Source organism: Vombatus ursinus, unplaced genomic scaffold, assembly GCF_900497805.2.
Source record: "Vombatus ursinus unplaced genomic scaffold, bare-nosed wombat genome assembly UNPS02005397.1, whole genome shotgun sequence".
NCBI classification, from domain to species: domain Eukaryota; kingdom Metazoa; phylum Chordata; class Mammalia; order Diprotodontia; family Vombatidae; genus Vombatus; species Vombatus ursinus.
The window spans coordinates 1-21,139 of record NW_020945175.1 but is presented as its reverse complement, the minus strand read 5'-3'; the positions used below and the strand labels follow the sequence as shown (position 1 = coordinate 21,139).

At 46.9% G+C, this 21,139-nt stretch overlaps 1 protein-coding gene across 1 annotated transcript; it reads right to left on the bottom strand.

Moving 5' to 3' along the window:
• Positions 1-9,543: 9,543 nt before the first annotated feature.
• LOC114032479 (non-receptor tyrosine-protein kinase TYK2-like) lies at positions 9,544-21,047 on the bottom strand (the record flags this gene model as incomplete). Its single annotated transcript, XM_027847791.1, has 22 exons — positions 9,544-12,817; positions 13,199-13,309; positions 13,408-13,525; positions 13,757-13,929; positions 14,019-14,137; positions 14,576-14,768; positions 14,897-14,994; positions 15,367-15,517; positions 15,712-15,863; positions 15,974-16,109; positions 16,351-16,478; positions 16,623-16,710; positions 16,802-16,981; positions 17,219-17,325; positions 17,565-17,778; positions 17,866-17,983; positions 18,217-18,374; positions 18,490-18,693; positions 18,806-19,196; positions 19,813-19,976; positions 20,272-20,425; positions 20,924-21,047. Coding segments are annotated over 22 exons (3,416 nt in total), but the record flags the coding sequence as incomplete, so codon positions are not given.
• Between the last annotated feature and the right edge of the window lie 92 nt (positions 21,048-21,139).

Genomic DNA, 21,139 nt, shown 5'->3' with positions numbered 1-21,139 from the left:
AGATGACTGATGGATCAGGGACCTGGAGAGGAAGGAAAGGGATGAGATCAAAGTAGTGGGATTGGCCTTAGGAATAAGGAAGGCTACCCTTCCTTTGTGACTGCAGAGAAAGAGAGGATGGGGGAAGGCACAGAGAAGTTTGGAGGAGTAGAGGAGGGGCATTAAGCTTTATGTAGTCTTGGTCTTCTCAGGAAGGCTGGTAGTGAGGCCTTCTGTTGGGAATGAGGGTAGAGGGGACAGAATTGGGCCTTTCAGAGAAGAGAAAGTTTGAAATAGCTCTTGTGGGAGGGGGTGATGGGAAATAAAATATGAAAAAAAAAAAGAATCAATTACCATGCAATTGCACCAGGGCCTAGCTGAGGTTAGACAGGATAAATTTATAATAGATGTGCCCAGCAGTTTCCTAGCTTCCTTCAGGAACATTAGAGCCCAAGAGTTGGGTGGTTAGAGTTGTCTAAGGTGAATGTTAGTAGGATGAGAAGAGTAGGTCATGGCAATGAAGATTTCAAGTTTGGAAAAGACATTATTGCAATGGCTCATCATTAGGATCAAATACTGCGCAAGGAGGAAAAGAGGACCAGAAAGGTTGGGAGAGAACAGGGAGAAATTGGGAAGGATTGAAGGACTAAAGACCAGAATCATGGCAAATAAATCAAGAAACATTCACTGGGGATCTTTTAGGTGCCAGGCTCTTCGCTGGTCACTGGGGATGGAAAGACAACCTTGAGACAATCCTTGCTCTTGAGAAGCTTCCTATCAGAGAAGACAACAGCTACAAATAGAAGAGTCATGGGGTACTGGCCAATGAGGGCCCAGTCCTGGTAGTCTGCAGTAGGAGTTCTGCCTGCTGCCAAACCCGCTTCTAGAAGTGAATGATATGTAATGGAGGGGTCCTGCTCCCAATTCAAAGTGTGTTCAGGTATTCTGTGACTGTTTACTGCCCAGTTTTTGCATGGTGAAGAAAAGCCTCGTAATTGGCTACTGGGGCAAAACTGAGTGTGAACAAAAAGACACAAACTGGCCAAATCGATCTTTTTCCTTTCCTTGTGGCAATTAGGGGAAGACCTGCTGCAAGCCTCTAGTTGGGGAGAGAGAGGCCCTGGGTTCTAATCTCTTGAGACCCCCACGTGGCCCCTGAACCCCCTCCCCCCATTTCTTTGTCTCTTGAGATTCATTTTGAGTTCTCTTAGGCCAATCAGTGTTGGAGATGGAATGGACTAGGCTAGAACCTTGTGAGCTTCAAAAGGTTAGAGGATTCTACCCAGCTGCCAAGGCTGGGGAAGAGTCAGCCCTAAGGGGTTTATCTGCTTGACCTAACCCAGCAGTGGACTTATCCAGCAGCTAAGACACTGTATCCTGCAAGCAAGGCAGCATCTCTGTTCACTGGCAATGATGCACTGATTTTAAGTTGGAGTGCTCTCTCTCCATGAATTCTGGTGGCAGAAGGGAGAGTGTTCTAGTATAGGGAGATTTTTGTACGTTTTTTTTTTAATCATTTCAGTAAATATCCTTTTGCCAAAAAGGTAATTGATGTTAATTGATTATCGGTTTTATTGAGGACATATCAACTGGTTAAATTGCATTCAAAAGTCAAAAAGGCTCGTCTTCATCATGTGGTAAATGGACTGAAATCAGGTAAAGAATCGCTGTTCATGCTCCAGCTTCCCTGTGGAGATTGCATCAGAGGTATTCTGTACATGCTCATAAGGGCAGGGCTTTTTGGCCAGTCTGCTGTTATATTTACATTACCCATATGTCAAGAGCATTAAGGAATCATCAAGCATCTGACCCGGAAAAGGACATATTAATGGAGAGCATTAGAGGGCCAGATTGGAGGCTTGCAGTGGGCCTAGTGTCTGCAGAGCCTGATATCATATGGCAAATTTGTTAAAAACTTGAACAGCTCTAAGGGGTCCTTTTGAACCAGACCAATCATACACTGCATTCACTGGCTCTCCATTTTAGGAGGGACTCCTCTGAGCTAAAGTCTTCTGTTTTTGTAATTCATATCTACTCCATATTACAAAGACAGATCAAAATGGATACAGTAAGGTCTGAAGAAAAGAATGTCAATTAGCTGAACTGAGTGAGCAGTAGCTTTAATATACAGCAATATAATAGGATTACAGGCAATTGAGAATTTTTGTAAAACTCGCCAGATTTTGAAGCATTGGCAGAACCATTGGGGGCAAGGGAAAACAAAACCCCAAAAGCTGCTAAGAACTCCTAAGAGGGGAGATTAATCCCTGCTGACTCTAGAACATCCTCTTGTGTATGGACTGAAGAAATACGGCAAGAAAGTCACCCTGATGACACATATTCAAAGTCAAAAGTTTTTAAAGAATCCATAGAAAGATGCAACAGTAAACAAAGTTGCTCCGTTTGTGGAGATGAGAGGTCAAGAGAACTAAGTATGAACAGCCCAATTCAAGACCACTACTTTCTGTTAAAATTGTAGGCCATGAACTTGTCAAACACATTTGAGAGGAGAATTGTCATTTGGTTTGGAGGAAGCAGATGCCTATGGAAAGAGTGTTGGTATGAGGCTTGCGGCTTTTTTTTCCTAATCAAGATATGAAGCAATGATTAACAAATCAAATTACCAAAGGCTTCCTTTAGAGAGCTAGAAAAAAAAAGAATAATTCTAAACATTTTTTCTCCTGAAATTTGTCTGGAGTGACAAATGATCAAGAATCTCAAAGGAAATTATTGAGGGAAAAAAAAAGTGGGAAGGAAGGGACCCTTGCATCAACATATCTCAAACTACACTACAAAGATGCAATCATCAAAACAATTTAGTACTGGTTTAAAAAACAGAGAAGTCAACAAGTGGAGCCAATTAGTTAAATAATATACAAAAGCAGATGAACCTATTAGGCTAATGTTTGATATATTCCAAACCCCCAGATACTCGGGTAAGGACTCACTGTTCCACGAACACTGCGTGGAAAACTGGAAAGCACGCTGGCAGAAATTAGGTTTGGACCAACACTTCATAAATACGAAGATAAGCTTCAAATGGCTACATGATAGAGATGTAAAAAGTAAGATCATAAATTAGAGGAGCAAGGAACAAGTTAACTATGGGATCTGTGGATTGGGAGAGAGTTCATAACATAACAAGCAGTAGAGGATCACTGAAAAAATGGATAATTTAAATTATATAAAATTTAGAAATTTTTCTTATCATCCTCATTGTTATCATTGCTAGCATTTACATAGTGCCCACTATATGCCAGGCATTGTGCTAAGCACTTTACAAATATTATCTCATTTGAACCTCACAACAACCACGGAAGATAGGTACTATTATTATCTCCATTTTATAGATAAGGAAACTGAGGCAAACTGAAGTTAACTTGCCCCAGGTCACACAGCTAGCAAGTATCTGAGGCTAGATTTGAACTAAGGTTTTCTTGACTCCAGGCTCGTGCTCTATCCACTGTACCACATAACAAAATTAATGCAACTATGATTAGATGTGAACCAGTTAACTAGACAAAGAACTTCGCAGAAAATTTCTCTGATAAAGTTCTCATTTCCAAGATACATAAGGAACAAGTTCAAATTTGAAAGAATAAAAACCATTTTTCCAATTGTTCAGTGTTCATAGGAAATTGACAGGCAGTTTTCTTAGAAAGAAATATAAGCTATCAAAAATTATATGAAAAAATGCTCCAAATTACTAATAGTCATCTTTGAGGTTCTGCTTCACAGTCATCACATTGGCAAAGATAACAAAAACAAAAGAAAATTATATTTGTTGGAGGGGCTGTGGCAAAACAGGCACATTAATGAACTGTTGGTGAAGCTTCAGAATTTTCAGAACTGGCTCAGTAATTCTGGAAAATAATTTGGAGATATGCCTCCCAAACTGTGTATGCCCTTTGACCTCACAATACTATTACTATAACTATAACTCAAAGAGATCTAAGAAAGAGGAACAGGACCCATAATTAGAAAATTTTTATAGTAGTTTTTTTTTTTTGTAGTGGAAAATAATTGGAAACTAAAGGGATGCCCATTAATTGGGGAATGGCTGAACAAGTTATGGTATATGAAGGTGTTGGAATACTATTGTGCTATAAGAAATGATGAAGGAGATGGTTTCAGAGAAACCTTGGAAGACTAAATGAACTGATCCAGAGTGAAGGGAGCAGAACCAGGAGAACAATTTCTACATTAACAACAATATTGAAAAGGCAAGCAATTTAAAAAGATTATAAACTCTAAGGGCAGCTAGGTAGCACAGTGAATAGAGAACCAGCCCTGAGTCAGGAGGACCTGAATTCAAATGTGACCTTAGATACTTGACACTTACTAGCTGTGTGACCCTGGGCAAGTCACTTAGCCCTGACTGCTTCGCAAAAAAAAACAAACAAAAAAGAATTATGAACTCTGATCAATGCAATGACCAGCCATGATTCTGGAGGACCAATGAGGAAGTAACCTCTGTTTGCCTCAGTTTCCTCAACTGTAGAATAGAGTTAATAATTACACCTACCTCACAGGGTCATTGTGAGAATGAGATAATACTTGTAAAGCACTTATCACAGTGCCTGGCTCATAGCAAGTACTATATAAATGCTAGCTATGATTATTACTATTGTTGTTGTTGTTGGCCAATGAGAGAACTTGTTTTGCTTGAGTGTGCATATTTTTACAAAAGTTTGTTTTTCTTTTTTCCCCCAATGAGTTGGGGAGGATGAAAGGGAGAGAAAAGAAGTATTTGCTAATTGAAAAAAAAAATAAAAAAAGAATCAGAGCAAGGTGACCATATTTTGCTGGAAAACTTTGATGGTCAGAGAATGTTGAAGAGACTTGAAAAAGAGCTTAAACAGAAATTTGATTACCAGAAGTGAGATCAACCAATCAATAAACACTTGTTACCTACTTATTGTGTGCCAGGAACTGTTCTAAGCATCGGGGACACAAAAAGTCACTGATAATGCCTTCAAAGACCTTACAATCTGATGAGGGAGACAATGTGCAAACAAATACAGGCAAAGCAAGCTATAAACAGGATATATACAAGAAACAACAGAAGGGAGGCACTGGAGTTGAGGAAGGTTTCCTGTAGAAGGCAGGATTTTAGTGCAGACTTAAAAGGAAGCCCGAGAAGTCAGAGATGGCTAAATTGAAGAAGACATTAGACAGTGAAGTAAAGCGAAGACCTGTTAGAATAAAGGATACAAACCATCTGCTCGATACAAAAGAACAATTAAGAAGTGCTTTAAAAAAAAATGGCTACATTCAAGCAGTAACTCAAGCATATCTAAGTGTCATTTGCTTCCAAGTCAGCACAGAAAATTGCTGAGGGTGTTCTCAGAAAAAACAGATGTTATATGTAGACACCCAGCATCTTTGCCCGGGACAGAGGATTGCCCCAGAGAGTTCCTTTCTTGCCTACCACCCCAGCTATAGTATCCTGTAGTAAAGAAACAAACTATGGAATGGTATAGGACAAAATTTCTACAAGCAAAGTCTTGGCATTAAAGTGGTGTGCACATGTAGTTTACCGAGAAGTCCCGGGCTGATGGATTGTTTGAGTTGGGGAGTTCTGAGCTTTAGTAGAACTAATGCCATTCAGTTGTCTGCCTTAAGTGTGGCATCAGTACAGCTGCCTGACAGTTGGCCCAGGTTAGAAACAATGCCTATCAAAGTTTCTGTGCCAATTAGCAGTTAAGTCAGACCTATGGCTGCAGCATTTCCAGCCTGAGTGGGATAAGGAGACCTGGTCTCAAAAAATATTAAATTAAATTAAAATGAGTGTGTGAAATGATGTTGGCTATAATCTTTTGAACAGTAGAGTTCAAAAGTAGAGCAGTAAATTACCACCAAGATCTGGATGGGGCCACATATCTGGATCGACTATACCTCAAAGGAAGAGAAAGTGCTGAGTGATGGCAGCAAAAGGAGGGTCTGGAATTTGAATTGGGAGCAAGAAAGGCCAACTATTCCTCCAAGACCAGTATGTTGGAAGTCATGAGAGAAGGTGTGGCTAGTACTGGAAAAGACAGCTGGAGAGACAGGCAAAATCTTCCAGGTGCAACACTGTTTATGTGAGTTCCAGAATAGGTGCAAAGAACAGTATAGGAAGACTAAGGGATTCTAAGAGGTAGGAGGATAGGCAGCTGTGATTAGATGAGGGAGGCAGAATTGCAAATCTTGGAGACAGAGAAGTTTCTACTGATGAGGAGGTCCATGGTGTCATCTTATCATTCCCTGAACTCATACTACATTTACCGTCTTTACAATTGTATATTTAAACTGTATGATGTATGTAAGCCATTTCTTTAAACAGATTCTTTTGAACAATTTATATGGCACTTCAAGACCTATAAAGTTCTTTTCAAACCACAGCAGTGTTTTGTTTGTTTTTGCAAGTATTTGTTTTTGTTTGCAAGTATTATCATCCTTATTTTTAAAGTATAGCATATACTCTGAAGCCATTCTCTTAACCCCTACTCTCACTAGGGGATGAGAGCCCCCAAAGCCCAGCTATTACATCACTTCTTTTCGTTTGGGGGAGAGGGGGAAGCAATTGGAGTTAAGTGACTTGTCTAGAGTCATACAGCTAGTAAGTGTCTGAGGCTGGATTTGGATTCAGGTCCTCCTGACTCCAGGGCCAGTCGTCTATCCACTGTGCCATCTAGCTACTCCTGTTACATCACTTCTCAAGGTTCCAGGGGTAGCCCTGAAAGGATCAGGAAGTGGCTTTCTAATGCTATAACTCATGAGCCCCAAAGTATATGCTTCCCCCATTGATTATCAGTTGATATCTATTAATTAGCCAAATTCAGTTAGCTTTTAGAAATACATATCATGCTGGTATAGTTGATACAAATGCCATCTTCCTCCCTCCCACCAAATCTGGGACATTCTCTCGCAGAAAGACACATAGAGTCCCAGGGATAGTGGGTTTATGCTTAGAACAACATGACAAAGGAGATAATCCACAGCTTCTTCAAAGTCCTTTTGCTAGTTTTCAGGTCATTCTCCTTAGATATCATGTAGCTTTTCTGCTGGGCTCCTTGGTTTTCTTCATCACAACCCTTCTATTTCTAACTCCTGAAACAGTTTCTGTCACTAAGCACTGCTGCCCAGGGATTCTGCTTAGGGCACTGATGAAAAGTCCCAAATCCTGGGGTTCCCCAAAAGTTTACATGGTCCTCCTCTGGTCAAGGGTAGAGGAGACCAAGGCTCACTTGTTTCCTCCCTTTGTCCTGAGCAACAATCCTTTGTCAGGGGCTGGGCTGGAAAGCTTCCACCCTAAGCTAGCAAAGCTACCAGATGCTCAGATCTTCTGGTTCCAAACTGCTGTGCAATTTTATTTGTTGTTGTTGTTGTTGTTGTTCTTGTTTTTTGGTGAGGCAATTGGGGTTAAGTGACTTGCCCAGAGTCACACAGCTAGTAAGTATCAAGTGTCTGAGGCCGAATTTGAACTCAGGTCCTCCTGACTCCAGGGCTGGTGCTCTATCCACTGCACCACTTACCTGTCCCTGGTTTGCTATTTTATAGATGACCTCCAGCTGTGACCCAGTTTTCTCAACCAATCAGAACACACTTCCTGTGTGATGTCCTTCCAATTCATCCAGTGGGTTTCAAAGACATCCAAATTGATCAAGGACTTGCTTTATACCTAGCCTAAAGTCTGTGATTGATTGAAGAAGTATTCTCATTTGGTTAAGGTATCTTAAAGTTAGCCTCAATAATCATCTCACCCCCAACCTTATATATGTAAGGCAACTGAAGCTAAGAAAAGTTAAGTGACTTGCCTTAGGGTTACACAGTTGTTATAAGAGTTGGGATTCAGAACTAGGTTTTCTGATCCCAAGTTCTATGCTCTTTCCATTACATCAAAGTGTCCTCTAAACTCTGTGATGACATGAACCTGCTATGCATTTGTAATAGGAGTGATACTTGGAGCTGAATATGTACTCTGGCCCTTCGTCAAAGATAAGCACAGCATAGCAAATTCTGATTAGACCTTTGGTCCCAATGACTAGGGGTTGCAGCAAAAAGGATTGACTGCTGAGAAAATTGGCCATGGGGGGAACAAACTCTCCCCACTCAGTGGTCTAAAAGGTGGGGAGGAGATTTCTCTTATTTCTCTACCTCCCTGTAGAAGATGGCAATAGCAATATGAAGGTTGAGCATATGGCATCAAAGACATGTGTTGTCTAAGTGAGCCTAAGTCTTTGGCTTTCTTCTTCTGTGTTTGTGCTTCACAAAAACAGAATTTGAGAGTTGGAAGGGACCAACCCAATGAGCTTTGTACCTAACCCTTACTTTAAAGGAACTCCCACTCTAGTATACCTTGACAAGTGGTCATCCAAACTCTGAAGATTTCCAAGGAAGAATAAACCTATCACCTCTTGAGATGGCTCACTCCATTTTTGGACAGCTGTAATTGTTAGGAAAGTTGTTTTGTCGTTTGTTTGTCTGACAACAGTGCTTCTTTGCAATTTCCAGAGTTCCTGGTTTCTTGAGTCTGTGCTGGCTGCCCAACAGGAGATGATTCCTGCAACTACTCTACTTCTGGAAGGAAAATTAGGATTATCAGCAAGAGCACATTTCAGCTGAAAGTATTTTTTTTTTTAAAGATGAGGCAATTGGGTTTAAGTGACTTGCCCAGAGTCACACAGCTAGTGAGTGTTATGTGTCTGAAACTGGATTTGAACTAAGGTCTTCCCGACTCTAGGGCCAGTGATCTATCCACTGCGCCACCTAGCTGCCCGCTGCTAAAAGTACTAAGAAAGCCAAAGCCCTGTCTGGTTGAATGGGATATCTGGACATTGTGAGTTACTCAGACAATGCAGGTCTGAGATGAAAGTGAAATTTCTATTTCTGCTATCTCACAAAATTGTCTTTATCTTTCTGGAGAGTATAATGGAAGTGATGGGTTTTTATTTCTTTTCAGCATTTGTTGATAGGTACTTATGAGTCTTCTGTTTTAAGTATTTTTTTTTTGTCTTGGATAAAATAAATGTCCCCTACCTGATATAAAAATTTTTAATTACATATCTTTTTACAAAGGTCCTTGTTAATCCCCTTTTCAGTGAAGCTCTATAATGAACCATTCTGTTTTCTTTTAGAAATTTCTTCTTAAGTTCTACTCCTGGGGAGGGAGCATAAGCAAGCAAGAAAGAAAACCTTGACTCCTATTTTGGGGGAATCAGATTACTCTCAGGATGAATACAGACTATAAGTCCAGAACTAGAGACTCTTTTCTAGGAGTGGCTTCCCTAGGCTGTGGCTCTCACATTCTTGATAAATTTTTTGTGGAACTGGATTGGATTCCCTGCCCATTCCACCACTAAATTTGTTAAATATTTGTTTAATTAACAGAATACCTCATTTTCCTACTCTTTACTTTTCATAGAATAAATCACACTGTCCTTGAGCTCACTTCCTCAACTCGAACTGGCATTAGTGAGTTGGGTATCCAGAGGGGCAACTGATATTTGGGTGGCTATGCTCCCTGAAGCTCATAAATCACCTTTGATGGGCTTCTCCTGAACAATCAGCCAGTAGACTAAATTAGCTTTTAGACAAGGCATTTACTCAAATGACATAGCAAGAACAGTAGTTACAAAGCATTTCCCCCCAAAATCTGGGATGCACTCTCTCACATATACACATAGACTCCGTTAGGGACAAGCAGACATGAACTTAAAGTACAGTGTAGTGAGGCACACATGTAGGGAGCACATGTAGCCAAGGCAGTTCACAATTCTGGAATACCAGGGATTTCATGTCCTTCCTTTTTTCCAGAGTCCTCAAGAAGTTCACTGAAGGGCAGCATCGATAACAGTGATGAACAAGTCACTCTACTGCTAGGCTGATTCCTTTTAGGGTACAGCATCTCCACTGGATGGGCCGTTTAAGCTATGCTTGCCTCTCCTGGGGTAAGATGTCTTGGGTGGATAGCGCGATTTGCTGCTGGGTTTACTAAGTAGTTTGTTCTGCTGTTGAACCAGCCCCTCACTGGGCTTATGGACTGACCAACCTGCTTATGTCTCTTGGCCACTGGGCAGCTGTTGCCAGTCTGGTCTAAGCAGGCTGTTTGGTTGCTGTGTTCTTCACAGGAAGTAACATCTCTGCCAGACAGGTCAAAATGACGTTCTGATTCAAATCCTGGCTCAAATCCAGATTCCCTCAGTGTGGAACCTTGCTCTAACTTATTGTGGTCACTTCCCAGATCCCTGACGGGCCTTATATAGCTCAGTGGCTGGGGACAAAGGCATGGGGTAGTCTGTGTATTTATGTACATCTCAGGCTCTTTCTAAGCTGTAGAGTGCTTTATACTTGAATGTCTTTGTCTTTCCCCTCTTCCAACCATCAGCTTTGCTGAAGTCCAATATGGTAGACTCCTTACAACAGGATCAAATTCAGAACTGCAAGTGACCTTCAAGCTCATGGAGCCAATCAGTTTATAGATGAGAAATCTGAGGTTCAAAGGGGCTTACCTTGGGGCTTTGCCCAAAGTAACACACACAGGAGGCAGCAGAGCTGGGAATTTTAATCCACTTCCCTAGACTCCAAATCCAACTTTCCACTGCACTGATTGAGACTGAAACTTCTGGGCTGAGGGAAGGACTAGATGACTCAAGGATGGTACACAGAGTATGAACTTAAAGTCTATTTGACCCAGTGCATCCATAAGCCCTCCTTCAGTGATGCTCAGGCTTCATTGAAGATGTTCCATTGAGCCACACTCCTTGTCCAGCCAGAGACATTCCAGCTACAGCTTTCCCTCCTTTCCCTGGTGGCAGTTAACTGTCCCAACTGTGTACCCCTCTCCCAGTTACTGTGGGAGGGATTGACAGGCTCCTGGGGAAAAATCTATGCATACCAATATACATGCATGTTTGTATCTCTGTATAAGTACTGGAGGCAGGGATCATCAGAAGCTAAACAAGGCACTAAACTTTGGCCAGGGTGGATATCTAATTGTAAACAGAGGCAGCTGCCTCCTCAGTCCCATCCACCTGGATGGTGTCCAGAAGCTTCTTCCTTTTTGTTAATTAAATCTTTACCTTGGCTGTAATTCTGTTGTCTTCAACACTCATGCATTATGTCATGAGGCAACCTACATAACATCTGCACCCAATCATCATCCTTAGAGGATCATGTTTCTGGGGACCTACCTGCTCTTCCTCTTCCTCAACCACAAACACTCCCAGAGTGCCTCTTTGTTGTGAAGCCCTAGTTAGCACTGTGCTATGGGCAAGACAAGAGAAAGTCTTTGCCTTCAAGGTTTACACAATGGCCCGGGAGATCTCTCCCAATCTCTTTTCCTTTCACACACAGACACATAAAACAATCATTCTTTTCTGAGTGAGCTGTGAGTTGCTGGGGCCCAAAATCCAAACCTGACCAGAGGTTGGTGTCAGAGACTCTAGGAGAAGCTGATTTACAGAAATAAGGCCTGCTGGACTTGAGTGGGAAATGAAAAAATGGCAGTATTTCTTGGAGAAAGGAAGTGATACCATGATGACTAACTACACCCTCATCCACACCCAGCCTCAATTCACTTTAGAACCCAGAGGACCCAGTGTGAGGAAAGAGGATTGGAGGAGAAGGGGAGGGGGTGGGGGGGGAAGAGAGAGAGAGAGAGACAGAGAGACAGAGAGACAGAGACAGAGGAAAAAACAAGTGTGGCTAAAGTTAAAGGGAAGATGGAGCTCAAGACTTAAGCCCATTCTACCTCATCTGGCCTGAGTAACCGACCCCAGGGAGGGGGAGGCCTTGTTTTTAATTTTTGAAAACAAGAACATTTACCTGTGGCTTCCTATGGCTGGTTCTTGAGACCAGGGTCCTTAGCCTTTTTCCTGGGTCAACTCAGCCTAGCTCAAAAGGGACCCCTAATACTTCTACCTACAGAGATGAAGCTCCTGTTGGCAGAAGGAACATGAACCCATGTTGTGGGTAGAGCAGGGCTGTGAGAGCACACAGTTGGGGAGAGGGCACCTGGACTGGGGCTGAAGGCACAATGGAGATGACAGAGGACTTAGAAGAGCTCCACCCTAAAGATTCTCCATTATTCTCAGGTTCCTCTCAGTCCTTCCCTATCCAAAATGGAACCTGGCAAAGAAGGGGAAGGGACAGGGGGGTTAGGATAAAGGTAGAGGAAGAGGGTTAAGGCCTCTTGGAGAAAAGGCAAAAATATCAAGTTTTCCCCCCATTGGTTCTGAGGCAATGGGAGGGGGGGGGCAGAGGTGTGTTTGTGGGAGAAGGGGAGACTGGGGCAAGGCACAAGGCAAGTGGCTTCTGGAGAGAGCACAGCTGGTTGACCCCTTATTCCCAGCTCTGAGGGCAGGGGCTGTCAGAGGTCACAGTGTTAGGTCCTCCCATTAGCTGAAGTGTCTCTCATTTTCAGAGTTTCAAACCTGTATGCGATAGAGAAGTAACTAGGCAGCCCCAGCCATACAACCCCTGGGCACCACCTGACATTGGGGAAAAAAAAAGTTGAAGATGGCACCATGGGCCCTTCCCCATGGGTCCCAAGGGGTTAAATATGGCCTCACTCCCCCCTAGGACTGAGGATGATGGAGAGAGGGGGAGACAGTCTCGAATCACTGAGGGGGCCTAACAATAAGGCCCCAATTAGATTTCCCACTCCCATAGTGCAACAGATGAGCCCAGGCTGGCCACAGTTGCTCCAGGCCTCTCTCCTTCAGCATACACTAAACACAGATGGTGCTTGATTTCTGTACTTCTCATGGAATGTCCTGAGGAGGGGAACAAGGTTCTGGAAGGTCGGGCGAAAGGAGGCTTCATATTCCCAGCAATTCTTCATGAGAAGATAGATCTAGCAGGGAGAGAATGGGGGCAGGGAGGAGGGGAGCGTTAGGCCCCACTTTTCAGGTGGGGTCCATCTACCAGAGTTTGGGATTATGGGGGATTGGGTCCTGGCTTATGGGAGGGTTTGGAAGGACTCTACCACCCCCCCCCCCCCTCCACCCCCTGCCAAGGCTGGGCAAGGCTCTACCTCCCAATGTTGAGGGTTATTGAGGTAGATAATCTGTGATCAGCCACCACAAGCATGAAGAAAACTCAAATGGGGGCAGGGGAGGGGGAGGAGCACGCAGAAAAAGGTTGAAATCTACCAGTACCTTCAGTAGTGGTGATGGGATCATGCCTTAAGGGAAGATCATCAGCAGGGAGGTTGGGGGGTGGAGGAGGGACTTACCTCACTGGGACAATCCTTGGGACAAGGCAGTCTCTGACCTCTCTCTAGCAAGTCAATGAGCCTCAGTACGGTCATCTGGCCCTGGGTGACCCCAATCATTTCGATGAATTTCTGACCAGAGGAAGGGCAAAGAGGAGCTGTCACATAGGCGGATGCTGCCAGGGAGTATGGGAGGAAAGGCTGGCAGGGGTCCAAGGCCAGGCTCTCACCAAGGGGGGGGTTTGATTGCAGTCACAGCGGGTCAGTAGCTCATAGAGGGTGACCCCAAAGGACCAGACATCTGAGGCATAGTAGAACTTACATTCCTTGAGACACTCCATGGCATACCTAGGGGATACTGGGCATGACACTCAGGCCATTGGGAGGGGAAAATGGGAGGTACCCAGTAGGTATGGCAGGAGGAGAGGGGAAAGACACAGGGAACCCAGTGTTAGAACAAAGGCCTTAGCTCTATCAGCCCTTGCTCCCTCCCACTCCCCCCCCAAACCTCTCAGACTCTTAGGCATGGGGAGAGTGGCAGTATGTGGGATTAATCCCCCTGTCTGTGCCCCTGGTCACCAGAAGACAGGGCTGTCTCCATCTTCCTGGACACAGTAGTAATCATGGCCCTCTGGCACAGCCTTGGCCAGGCCAAAGTCTCCAATCTTGACAGTGTTGTCATTCTCCAGAAGGACATTCCGGGCTGCCAGGTCTCGGTGGATGTAGTGTTGGGAATGGAGGTAGGCCATGCCCTAGAGGATGGGGAAGGTCCCCAGAAGCTGGAGTCACAGGGCACAGGGCCCACAGTCCCCTCCCTGCCCCCACCTCCCAGGGGCCTCACCTCACAGATCTGCTGAGCAAATAGCAGAATCTGGGCCAACCCCAAGCTGTGCTTGGGGAGGTAATCCCGCAAGCTGCCTAGTGGCACATACTCCATGATCAGCTGGACCATCTTCTCCCCTGCAAAACCCAGCCCAGGAGAAGGGTATAAGGGAAAGAGGGAAGAAGCAAAGTGGAGTGGAAAGAATACTGGGTTGGAAGTCAAAGGGCCTGGGTTCGAATCCTGGCTCTGCTCCTCCCTACTGGTAGGACACTGGGCAGGTGGCAACTCCCATGGACTTAAGTTCCCTGATCTGTACAATGATGGGGGTTAAAACAGATAGATGATCTTTAAAGGTTCTTCCCACTCTAGTTCAAATCTTCTGTGTCTTTCAGGATGTGACCTTGGGCAAATCTATTCCATTTTATGGGTCACAGCTTCCTCATTTGTACAATGAGGGGGTGGGACTTGACAGTTTCGAAGGTCCCTTCTCGGCCCTAAAGCTTGTCATTCAAGGCCTATGATTGCAGGGAAATTCCTTCCTCAGGCCAGACCCAGGATCACATCTGCTCCCTGACCTTGGTCACTGCAGCAGCCCTTATACTTGACGATGTGCTCATGGTAGAGTGTCCGAAGGATCTCAATTTCCCGTTGCCAGCTGCTCAGGAGTTGGGAGCTGCAGCCAGCCTTGAGAGATTTCACAGCCACCATCTCACCTGTCCCATCGTTAGTGGGGTCATAGCAGTAGAGGCTCACCTTGCCAAAGTGGCCCTGAGGAGAGGTAGGGAAAGGGAGGGAGGGACTAGCTCCAGGCAAGACTGGTACCAGGTCAGTGGCACCTGGAGCCCTGTGCCCTCATCCACACATGCAAGCCCTCTTCTTCTCCACCCCTTACAGACCTCTCCCAGGTCTCGGATCTTCTTTAGGTAGCGTTTCTGAAAAACAGTAGGGTCTGAGGCTGGGAACTCTGGGCTTACGGTGGTAATGTCAACGAGATCTGGAAAAGATCACGGACTCGTGAAGAAGGGGTTCAAGAGAGTCAGGGACAAACCTGTGGCATGGAAGCTCACTAGCCTCTCCACTCCACCCAAATCCTGGGCCTAGTTGGGTCCTTCTGTCTGGGGTCCCAAGGAACAGCCTTCAGTTGGTGGCCTTGTCTAAGTGCCTGTTTAGCTAGGTAGAAACCATGTCTCCTCTTTCAGATAGGAGGCTCTTAAGTGACTGGACAATGGATCTCCTCTTGTGACTGGTACTTAGCAGCTGCTTAACACTTCTGTGTCTAATGACTATAATTGACAGCACAAGTGAGGAACAGAAGTAACCCAGAGTGAGGTGAAGGGGTACAAGCAACAGAGAGAGTCAGCCTTACTCTGGGGCTGCAGCTGGGTGAGGTCACGGAGGATGGTTCGAAAGGAGGGTCGCTGGTTGGCCTCATAGGTGAGGCACTGACTAATGAGGGTGGCCAGCTCCTTACAGGAGGGCTCAGGAAGCCGGTGTTTCTTCTCATAAAAGCGCTCCTTCTGTAGGTTCAGGGTGAGAAGTAGAGGGAAGAGCTCAGCTCCTGTCAAGGCTGAGGACCAGGTTTCATTCGACCAGGTTACTCAAGAACATCCCAGATGATTGAGAACAGGGTAGCAGGGACAGTGTGACTCTAAGGATGGGGAAGGCAATGCCTCAGAGGGGGCAAGACTGAGGTTGGGGGGAGGGGTCATACCTCAGAAGGGGTACGACCCTGTAGAGGTGCTTCCCCATCAAAGCAGATTTCTAATAGTGTTGTTCCAAAGCTCCACTTGTCGGCAGCTGTGCTGAGGCCAGTCCCACTGGGTACACACTCGGGGGCAATCCAGGGAATGCGCTCTACCCTCTCTGGGGGCCAGAGTCAGAGGTCAGAGCTTTTATACCGTATCCTGCTTTCAGGGCAGGTGGGCACTGGCCTAGGGGCAATGACCTTCCACCCCAGTCCCCATCATCCTCACCCTCCCTGGAGAGGGCAGTGACACTGACGCCAGGATCACTGAGCTTGATGAAGGGCTGAGTGCCATCCCCAAGGCCACGCCTTGCCAGCAGGATGTTCTTGCCACAGACATTACCATGAACCAGGTTCTTATCCTCCTAAAGAGTGATATCAAGAGAAGAGGGTCATTCTCTGGGACATGTAGAACCTAAGTATAAAGATAAGAACTCACACATGGCATGTATGCAGGACACATCTCACACACAGTATATGGTTTCTGGTTTGTTTTTCAAGTTGGAGAGATATAACAATGCCTTCATAACAACCAATTTTGTGTTGGCTTCACCTTGCCCAGCCCCCAGCTCCACGGCAGTCCCATCCCCTAGGCCAGGCACCTACCAGGTAGCTGAGAGCACTGGCAAGCTGCTGGGCCACAGTAATCTTCCAGGCCACAGGCACACGGCCCTTCTCCCGGCGCAGACATACGTCCAGTGGCCCATGTTCTACATGTTCTGCCACCATGATGTCTATAATGGGCAAGACCAAATACTCACATCTAGGGGCAATTTAGGCCAGGGATGGAAAAACCCCTGCCTTTGCAGACAGAGGCTCAAGGAACAGAGACGGTGAGGAAAAATGGGGGGAGTAAATAATAGATGAGATATACTCACTCTCAGAGCCCCGAACACAAACACCATGGACGAAGGCCAGGTGGATGTGGGAGACCTGGCTCATTAGGCTGGCTGTCTCGAAAAATGCCTGGGGGAGGTAGAACAGGGACACATGGGGGATACACACTGGCAGACAGGAGATGCGTGGATACGCGATGTTTCCCCCGGTTCCCTCTCACCAGAGCAATGTCACGGTGACTTGGGTCCAGCACCTTCAGCACTACTCGAAGCTCCCGATGGTTGTTGTTGGGTTCTGAGGGGATGTTCTCTTCTTCCTCATCCTCAGCTCCCACTCCACCCCCCACACGCAGGAGTCCCTCGTAAATGTTGGTCCGGGTGCCCTGGCCCAGGTGAGCCAGCTGAAGCGGGAGTTGAGGGGTGAGGTGGGACAGGATGGGAGGAAGAGAGGGACCACATCAGTACAAATGCAGCCATTTGTCCATCCAATCCAAGCCAGGGGCCTTAGCTCCAAGAAACCTATTTTTTGTTGACCCCCAAACCCAAAGCAAGAGATCTGGATGTGGAAGAGCAAGTAGCAAGTGAGCCAACAGGGCACCTTGGGTGTCCCAAGAAACAGGGGCACACCCTTGACCTACCTGGGTGATCTCTTCCTTGCGGATCTGGTGGAAGCTAAGCTGGGACAAGCTGAGTGGTTTAGGACCCTCCTTAGGACGCTGTCGGGTGATGATCAGGTTGGAAATTTCTGGGGGAAATAGGAGTGAAGAGATATAATCAAGACAGAAGCTTTATCTATAGTTCTACCAGGAGAAGCCTTAAGAATGAGAAATTTCCAAGTGATGCTACAGGGAAGCAGACTCCCCACCCCCTACCTCCAAAAAAGAACACCCCCAACCTGTGGTGGGAGTAAAGGTCCTCGTGCCCATGGAGCCTAGCCACATTCCCCCGACATGACCCCCTGCTTCTTCCTGCCCCTGGCGGTACCTCCTGCTCGAGGCAGGCAGCATTTGCTGAGTGTGAAGCTCTCCAGGCTGGAACCAGGACCAGAGCCAGAGCTGGATCGCAGCGTGCAGCCTTGCAGGGCTGCAGTGAGCTCGCGCACACTGGAAAAGGCTTGATCCCAGCCTTCCAGCTGGAAGGTCTGGCCCCGCTCTTCAATGCGGAACTGCTTGTAACGGAGGCCCTGTGCTCCAGATGTCTGTGGAAGCATTGAGGAATAAGCAGTCTGGCTTCCCAAGCAAGGAGGGAACAGGCCCTCCTACTCCCTGAACCGTGAGGCCTTTACCTGGTCCTTCCGAGCCACAGTCAGGATGAGGCGGTGGAAGTCAAAGGAACTCCATCGGATGAGGTAGAGACCGTCTTCTACCTCCTCGCGCTTCAGTTTGGATAGTACATAAGGCTCCCTGAACATTGGAAAGTAGTGGGGTTGAGGAAGCAAGTGAGGTCTGGGTAAACTTTTCCCTCTGCCCCATGAGCCTTGTGTCAGTCCTCATATTCCCACAGTGACACAACCATGCAGTGACCCTTAGAGTTACATAAAAGGCAGAGTGTCTCTCTCTCTCTCTCTCTCTGTCACACACACACACACACACACACACACACACACACACGTGCACACATACGTCAATACACTCACTGCAGGGGCCCGTGGATGCCATTTTGTACGCTCATCACCAGCCTCGGGGGGGCCACCTCACGGCACAGGTAGTGGCTAGAGTCTGCTGTCAGCCTGAAGTAGCCATCCACCAGGGATACCAGAGAGAGCGCCACCATAGGTGACGGGAGAGTCAGTTCCTGGGGACGGGGGACAGGAGGCATTAGCAGGGTTTTTCCCATTAGAATTATCCTCCCAGCCTTCAGCAGTCCCACCCCAGCCTTTCTGGCCCACTTCTCCTGCTCTATCCCCCACCAGGCACTTGTTGTCCTGACGGTGGATGCTGACGTTGTTCTCCTTGACCACAACATGAGTGATATCTTGGAAGTCACAAAAATATATCCAGGGGCTCTCTTTCCTCTCAGTGGGCAGCTGGCTCAGCTTCCGGCTCTCTGCCTCCCGGGCCTTGGACTTCTTACCGAAGGAGCTTCGGGGATGGTTGAGGTCCAAGTCAGGGTCCTGAAATTCAGTCATGGACAGATGAGAGCGCTACCCCTCTCCACCTCAATCTATTCAGGGTGAGGGGAGTTTGAGGACCTCACAGGGCAGCCCTCCATGCACGTTTGCGCACCTCTACCTGAAGAAGCCGCCAATGGATACCACTTGTACCCATCACTAGAACCTCATGGGTAGGAGCCTGGTCAGCGAGGGAGAGGGTGGCCCCTGGCGGAACAGTAGGCCCTTGCTCACTGCTATTGACATAGCACAGATCCCTTTCAGCCTCTGTGGCCAGTGCCAAGGTCAGGGCAAGAAAGTGCTCGGTGCCAAAGCGTGGGGCCAGCTGTTCCAGCGTAGCCAAGTATTTGAACATGATGTCCCGTTCACTGAGACGCCCTGGACCCACTGTCTGCAGATGGAAACGTCGCATGAACTTCTGGAAGACCTTCCTCAGGCGGAATTTAGTCAGGGAATTGTTCTGCTGGATTTGTCGGCTGAAGGAGCGAGGGATGCAGTCTTTGAAGCTGAGGTAGGGGGCAGGGGGTGAAGGACAAGCAGAGGATTGGGGAAGGAAAAGGTGAGTGGGGCCCGAGGGGCTCCAACCGGAAGGAGCTCTCATTGAGCCAACACCACTCCAACCCTCTTTGCACATGACTACCAGGACAAGCCCCAAGTCCTTTTTCTTCCAGCCTCTAAGGTCCAGCATCATCTCATCAGTGCCAGGGCTGAGCACTTCCCCAGCAGACCCACTACTTCTCAGAGCAGCTTGCTCAGCGGCTAACAGTCCTCATTCAGAGTACCTGAATCACGTAATATCCTTATTGTCCCATATAGGTGGAGTCCCAGCTCTGATCCACTTCTCATACTGTTCCCTGTACCCAGAATACTCTCACTCTGATTCTCCATCAATCTAAATGCTATCTGCTGTTGAGGACAAACAGAACTCCCATCTTCTCTACTGGGCAGCCTTCCCCAACTACAGCCCACATACTATCTACTATCCTCAAGGTGTTTCAGGCATATGGCTGAGCTGCCCACATGCCAGGGAATGTGTCTTATGCCTTCTGTCTCCTAGGCCAGGCATACTTGTTGATTGACTGACACCCCGAGGGACCCCTACTGTGTCCTGGGGCCAGGTACCTGGTCTTCCTCACCACCTCTTCCAGGGGGACACCACGCTGTAGGGCCAGGTGGGACAGGTGCAGCACGGCCATGCCTAGACTCTCATTCTTGAAGTGATGTATCTCTGCTTCACTATGTAGGTCCGAAAGTGATGCAACATCGTTGACAAACTCAAACTTCCCCTGGGAGAACAGGATAGGGTGGGATGAATGCCCCAGGAGGATACTCCCATGCCCTCCTTCTTTCTCCTACCTGACCCTTCCAGAGAGGTTGCTAACCATTAAGATGCACAACTCTTAATAGGAAAAGACAGATCAAGGGCTGGCAAAACAGTTCGGAAAAGCTTATGAGGGAAAGCAGGGGAGCAGGATCTGTACCAGCTGAACCCTCTAGTGTCCCCAGGACGCCCCTGGAGTTTTCCCACCCATCCCTCCATATCTTGCCCACAGGGTGATGCTCCCCACCCCACCCCCCAACCTGTTCGTAGAGGTACTCGAAGGAGGCTTTGTCCAGCAAAGCACACCCCTGCTGCATCGAGGTCTTCTCTTCAGGGACCTCAACGCCTTGAGGCACGCTTCGGTACACAGCCGGCTCCTGGGTGTTCAGACCATGCCAGTTTCGGAAGTAATACCTGCAGGGTACATAGTCTTACCCCGTGGTTCTTTGTAGAAGGGAAGGAACACTTCCTTACTCTGTAGCATCATAGCCTATCCTCCTGGGGCCTACAGCTTTTCTAGAAAGGCCTGCCTGACACCTATTGCTCCTCCTCATTCTAGTGCCTCAGAGCAAGAAGAAATAAAGGACAGAAAGCCTCCTATTACAACCCTCTTCAATCTCCAGGGAACAGGCAGGCCAGAGCCCATGTCTCTAAGTTACTATAGTGGGTGGGCCATTGACATGCATAGAATGGGACAGTATGTGTCCACCCCCCCCCCCAATTTTGATAAAAGCTGGCCACCAGAGGAAACTGCTGTCCCAGTCTAGAGCCTTTGCCAAGAACCACCACTTCTTGAGTATGCCCCTCAAGATTTCATGGGGGGATTTTCCCTGGAGAGCCTGTTACCACTGGGGGAAAGGCCTCTGGCATGACCCCATCCCCCAAACCCAAAGCTTAGGGAACAGCTGCTACCTCATTCGAAACTGTAGGGTCTGGTTGGTGTCTTTGGTGATCTCAAAGGGGTGGTTAGGAGGCAGCCAGATTTGGGCCTGGGCATCATATAATGCGAAAAGGTTGTAGCAGAGTGGGGTGATCCCTGGAAGCAGGAACACGGTAGTTAAGAAAGGCATTAAAGTTAAATACACACACACACACACACACACACACACACACACACACACACACACA